The sequence below is a fragment of the Selaginella moellendorffii genome, unplaced genomic scaffold, assembly GCF_000143415.4.
Source record: "Selaginella moellendorffii unplaced genomic scaffold, v1.0 SELMOscaffold_17, whole genome shotgun sequence".
NCBI classification, from domain to species: domain Eukaryota; kingdom Viridiplantae; phylum Streptophyta; class Lycopodiopsida; order Selaginellales; family Selaginellaceae; genus Selaginella; species Selaginella moellendorffii.
In genome coordinates, this window is record NW_003314278.1 from 575,464 (window position 1) to 581,463 (window position 6,000).

At 46.1% G+C, this 6,000-nt stretch overlaps 1 protein-coding gene across 1 annotated transcript; it reads left to right on the top strand.

The window, feature by feature from the left end:
* Positions 1-3,549: 3,549 nt before the first annotated feature.
* Positions 3,550-5,497, top strand: LOC9640177. The gene is made up of 6 exons (XM_002971396.2): positions 3,550-3,557; positions 3,641-3,915; positions 3,970-4,181; positions 4,233-4,266; positions 4,323-5,038; positions 5,096-5,497. The coding sequence occupies exons 2-6, from the start codon at positions 3,642-3,644 to the stop codon at positions 5,375-5,377; spliced, it is 1,518 nt and encodes a 505-aa protein (XP_002971442.2). The 5' UTR covers positions 3,550-3,557; position 3,641; the 3' UTR covers positions 5,378-5,497.
* The last annotated feature ends 503 nt before the right edge of the window (positions 5,498-6,000 follow it).

Below are 6,000 nucleotides of genomic sequence, written 5' to 3' on the forward strand. Positions count from 1 at the left end.
CACGAGAGAAGCCGGGGGGACTTTTGCAACCTTTACCTATTCCTCAGAGCCGTTGGTGTAGTATCTCTATGGACTTCATCACTTGTTTGCCACGAACACAGAGGCAAAAGGAGCAAGTATGGGTCATAGTGGATCGGTTGACGAAGTATGTGTGGTTGTTGGCTCTTCGGAAGACTATCACTGCCTCAGACTTGGCTGCAGTTTACTTGGAGAAGGTTTTTCCTGATTTTGGTTTGCCGGAGGACATCATTAGTGATCGAGATTCAAAGTTCACCAGTGGATTTTGGAAAAGCTTTGCAAAGGCTATGCAAATGACTTTGAAACTCTCGAATGGAGATCATCCTCAAACGGATGGGCAAACTGAGCATGTGAATCAGGTGGTGGAGGATATGCTACGTTGTAACATTGGTTAAAGGCAAGGACAATGGGATCTATATCTTCCGTTGGTGCAATTTGCTTATAACTATAGCCAACACAGTGGAACCAAGCTAAGTCCTTACTTTGCCATGTTTGGAAGGCATCCTCGAACAGTGGTGGAGTTGGGATTGCATTTGAGTAAGGACGTTCAAGATAAGCTTGATTCCGAGGCAAATGATCTGGCCACAGAACTTGATGAGATTTTGGTGGTGTGCAAATGGAATTTGCAAGCAGCTCAGGATAGAGCGGAGAAGTTTGCCAATGAGCATCGCCAATTCCAGGAATATAAGGTGGGTGATCTCGTCTTTGTGCGAGTGATCTTTCCGTCAAGTGAGTGGCGGAACACCTTGGTGCCTTTACAGACAGGGAAGAGTGATAAACTTTCCCATCGATATGCTAATCCATATGAAGTGCTGGAGCGCATTGGTAAAGCGGCTTATCGGGTGCAACTGCCAGCTGGGGTGAAAATTCATCCGGTATTTTATGTCAGCCAGTTGAAAGGTGTACTATCTCGGAGTGACGGGCCCAATGCCTCCTTGATGTATACGGCTGTGGAAGATGGACCAGGAGCTTGAGCAAGATTCCCCAGAAAGGGTGATCACTGGTACAACTCGTCCTTGGGACAAGGACTTTGTTGGGGGGGAAGAATTGTTAGGCACCAGCTTTGACTACGTGGTCAACGTCGGTCAAAGGGAGGCTCAAGGGTATATTAAGGCATGTTAGGGTAAGGGATTTAACCTGGGCTCACAGTGGAGCGGCGGCGCAATGGAGCTTTTGAGGTAGCTTAAGGGTGGTTGGGTGGTGAGGAACCTCAAGAGGTGGCATAGCATAGTTTAGGGCAACTAGATCTTTGTCTTTTTGCACCGGATCATAACAGAGAACCATATTGAAGTGGCTAATGCTCCAATTCTAGCTGCTACTTGCTTGAGTAGGAGCTGGAGAATAAGCTTCCAGACTTTCCAAGCTGGAAGTTCTAGAGAGAAGCATGGCTATCCACCCACTCATTTAAGTTGGTGTATATTTTATAAAGTGTGCAAATTATTAATTTTCAGAGATGTTTCCTTGACAGTTTAATAGGGGGAAGTGTATCACATAATTGTTTACTTGAAATCCCATTCAAATATTTATCAATCAGTTCTTTCAAACATTCTCTTCTACTAATGTCAAGATACAGAAATATTCTGTTGATATTGAGATCCAAGTAATTCACAAATCTATATCTTGAAACCGAAGTGTTCGGTTTTGAAATACATTTGTATAAGTCAACTCAACTAGAATGCCTTTGAGCTGCTATCTTAGAGCCGAGAGAAGTTCCACGTCTTAATTCTTAAACAGCCAATATAAAACCTTGCAAGAACCCTAATTTCTGGTGGTTATTTGGGTGATGCGCCGTGCGGAAATCCGTGGCGCCATCGAATGCTCGAAATGGATTCTTGGAAGCTCGATCGAGATTGAATGCGGGCACATTCCGGCAACAGCAGCAGCAGCAGCGAGGATGATAACGGCAGCTACATGACTGTTCACAGAGAGCGGAAGCCGATGTTGAGATTGCGTGGTATAGGGTTCTTGCCTCCTGATTTTCTTGTTTCCTCGCAGCTGGCTCTGTGGAATTCAATTCCAATCTCAGCATTGTCTTGTATCCCGATCCCAAGCTCCCGCGAGGAACATCCGCATCAATTCCTTCGATGATAATGTCAAGAAGCTTATGCTGGACGTGACGTACAGGTATGTTCCTCGCGAATTTCATCACTGTCCAACGTTGGCATGCCTTGTTTTCTTGTCTTTCTTTTCATTTTTGCCAGGAGAGATGGAGTAGGCTTGTTGACTCCACAATTAGGCGTCAATGCCAGGCTCATGGTCTTTAATCCCGAGGGTGAAAGAGGCAAAGGCAAAAGGTACGTTTTCGTGAATCCAACGATTGTCAAGTTTGGGAAAGAGCGAGAAGCTGATACTCTCGAAGGATGCCTACCTTTTTATAGCGCTCAAGCCGATGTCTAGGTACTATTCCTTTGTACATAGAGATTCTCTTTTATAGTTTGCGTCTTTGTTTCCAGAGACCGATATCGATCCGAGTTGAAATCTCAAGACATCAACGGGAAGAAATATGGTAGCTGGACTGCTCGAATTTTCCGACATGAGTATGATCACCTGGAGGTAATGTCTCGTTTGTTTTCTTTCTGTGCAAACATCAAGGTGGCCGTGGTATTTGTTCGCACAGGGTGTCCTTTACATCGACCAGATGACTCCAAGATCACTGAACTCAATTGGACAAGAACTTTTGGTACTTTTGCCTGTAGAGATTCCATAGTTGTGTGTGCCCTCATGTCGGCTTTGTTTGCAGAATCTGGAAGAGGAGTTTGAGAAGAGGTCTGGGACGCCTCCTCCCGATGCGTTTAAAGACAAACTGTTAAGTTTGATTCCGCTCGTCTCCTGCGAAGATGCTCGGTTCGATTACGCGCTACGTTTTCAACTTACCGGAAATTTCAGCTGGTGAAGAACAATAAGCGTAAAAGCGAATCCAACCGAGCGGTGAGTGCCTTGCTTTTATTTCCATCGTAGAAGATGGCTGGAAGCTGAACCTTTTCTCCTTTTCTTTTCTTGTGTGATATTTTTTCAGAGTTGCTGTCGACGATCCCGTGCCACACGACCATCTGAAAACGATATGGCCGACCTTCATATCATCCTGGTTAACGCTGAGCAGAGAATCAGAGCACTGACTGCCTCCAAAACTACATCGATGAAAAGGCCAGAAGAAGTGCGAGTCTTCCGGGCGAGGAAGTGGTCCGAGTCTTTCGGATGTTTATCACGAAGGCGCGAAAATGAGGATATGTCCGGGAAAGCAGGTGTATCAACACAGGGAAGGCCAAGTCGCGACTCAGGAATTCAAACGCAACAACAGAGGTGGCAGCGAAAGTTCCGAAAGATCAGCATCCGGAATCGGGAGAAGCAACTAGACGACGGCCAGGACGTTGAGGTCGGCGTGGAAGGCTAGCAGGCAAAGTACACAGTGTGGGCGCTAATCTCGTGTTTTTGCAAAAACTTGCAGGAGGATACGTGCGGGATTGAAGTTTCCGCGGTTGCTGGGTTGTTTCCAGAAGACTTAGCACTCTATAAAATCCTCTTTTTGATGAGGAGTTGTGGTAAGTCAGAATTTCACGTTTTAAAGCTATCCTCTTATTCTTCTCTTCGCTCTTGAACATCGACATTGTGAGGCTTTTTCCAGTATGGGCACTCGTGTCGCAGATGATAGATGCTATCTCGTAGCACACTATACGAGCGTGTGGTCGTACCTGTGGCCTCACATCTCGCATTCTTTGGACGTCGGGAGTGTGAACTTGGATTGGAGAGCAAGATTTTCTCTGTTTATGCTCTGGAGCGTGAGGTCTATCTCTCAACCGCTGAAGCACTTTGGAAGATGGGTGGAGAAGGCAATTAACATTTGTGCATCCAATGGAGGAATTCTCAGGACCTTGTATACTCTTTCGATGGATCCACAAGGTAACTAGAATTGATTTCACGGTGTTGACTTTTAATTGTGTGCTGTTCTTCTAGCGCTTGTTGATCCTTCCGAGAATTCGGAGAGCTACCTAACTTTCAACGGCCACATGGAACCAAGAATCAGCCTCCTCCAAGCCCCTTCGTCTCAACGTCTGTGTCTTTCATGTCCAGACTCCAAAGCGGTAGCAGATGTTTGTGCTATGGCGTCTAAGGTTGCGTATGAGAACCCGAAGTTCATCGAATTTGTCGTGAATCAGAATTGGAAGGTAAGTCCAAGCCTTGCACAACCTCTGACTCCATCAGCTTCTCCTTTGCAGATGCATCTACTAGGAACTTACAACTGTTGGAACGGTAAGAGGTCGCTATCCAGTTTCATCTGACGTTGCCCTCACCCTTTCATGCGACAGAGTTTCAGAAAAATAACTCGACTCAAGCATTCATCTTCGCGGACCGGGAAACTGATGCCGGAGCCATCGTTCTTGCCTTCCGGGGAACGGAAGCCTTCAATGCATACGACTGGTGCACAGACTTGGATTTCTCCTGGTACGAGCTCCCGCAGCTCGGCCGTGTCCATCTCGGATTCCTCGAAGCACTGGGCTTGGGCGACAGGAACAGGATGCAAAGCTTCCAGAGGTTGAAGCAGAACATCTACGAGAACTCGAGGACTCCGTTGTCACAGACTCCAACATCTGGATTACCCGACTTTGTCCTCAGCGATGAGACGAAGCTGCTCGCATACGACCACATCAGTGCGGAGCTCGTCACCATCCTCCGGAAACACAGAAACGCAAAGCTCTACATCACCGGTCACAGCCTCGGCGGCGCTCTGGCGACGCTCTTCACCGCCATGCTCTTCTACAACCGGGAAGAGAATCGAGTCTTTTACAACACCGAGGACGACGTTGCCAGAAGGCTCGTGGCGCTCTATACGTTTGGCCAGCCCCGCGTTGGGGACAAGAGCTTTGCGTCCTTCATGGACACCAGCTTAAACAAGCCAACCATGAGGTACTTTAGAGTTGTCTACAATAACGACATGGTAGCTCGAGTTCCCTTCGACAACTCTCTGTTTGGCTTCAAGCATTTCGGGAATTGCTGCTACTTCACTTACAACTACACCCTTCAGGTACTTTACTTCGAGACACTGCTCTCTGTGTTGGATCCATATTAACGTTCTGCACAGATCCTTCCGGACGAGCCATTTCGCAATTTCTTCTCCCCGGTTTACATGGTGCTGTCCCGGCTTTACGCGCTGTTCGAGCTCGTCCAGAGCTTCTTCATGAGCTATAGATGTGGCGGGGAGTTTAGCGAGACGAGGTTGTCCACTGTGGCAAGGATTGCAGGCTTGCTCGTGCCTGGGATCGCCGGCCACAGCTTGGTGAATTACATCAACTGCGTCAGGCTGGGGCCCGACCATCTCGATCCGGCGTGCCTGCAAAACACGGAGTGGGATAAATCCCAGTAAGCATTGCAACTTCGTACATGTCAAATAAAACTTACACATGGTGTCATTCAGAAAATATAAAAAATGAACACAATTACATTGCCTTCAAAACTGAATGCACAATGGAATTCTCTGTATGGAGACAGGGCTATTACTGGTGAAAATGCAAGCATGGAATGAAATTATGGAATTTATCCTTACCACCCAGAAAGGAACCATAGACAAAGCACTGATGATCGAATCTATCCACCTTGACTATGAGTTTCACAAAAGATGGTGGCATGACTGTGTGGCTTGTTGCAATCAGATGTCCTCTATTTCTTTAACTACAGCTCTAACTCTACAATATCTTTCCACTCCAAATTGCCACTTGTGCAAGGAGTGCTTCCAAGTTGAAAATGTTGTTGATGGCTGTCAAACAACATTGATTCAAACATTCAATCCCATGGTTTTCAGAGAAGTGGATTGAATAGTGAACATTAGCCATGCCATCTAAACCCAAGCTTCCAAGAGGCATCTGGTAATACATTGGTAAAAGCTTTTATATTTTAAACAAATATAGTACTCAAGTCTAGGCTATATAATATTAATATATATAAAGATAAATTAATCTCTCATATAGCTAGTGATTAAAAAATTTAAAT

Excerpts from the sequence above, each read along its gene's own strand:
- LOC9640177 (XM_002971396.2), top strand. The coding sequence starts at position 3,642 with ATGGGCACTCGTGTCGCAGATGATAGATGCTATCTCGTAGCACACTAT. Across the intron at positions 4,267-4,322 it reads AACTTACAACTGTTGGAACG|AGTTTCAGAAAAATAACTCG; the intron begins GTAAGAGGTCGC and ends TTCATGCGACAG. Across the intron at positions 5,039-5,095 it reads CTTACAACTACACCCTTCAG|ATCCTTCCGGACGAGCCATT; the intron begins GTACTTTACTTC and ends CGTTCTGCACAG.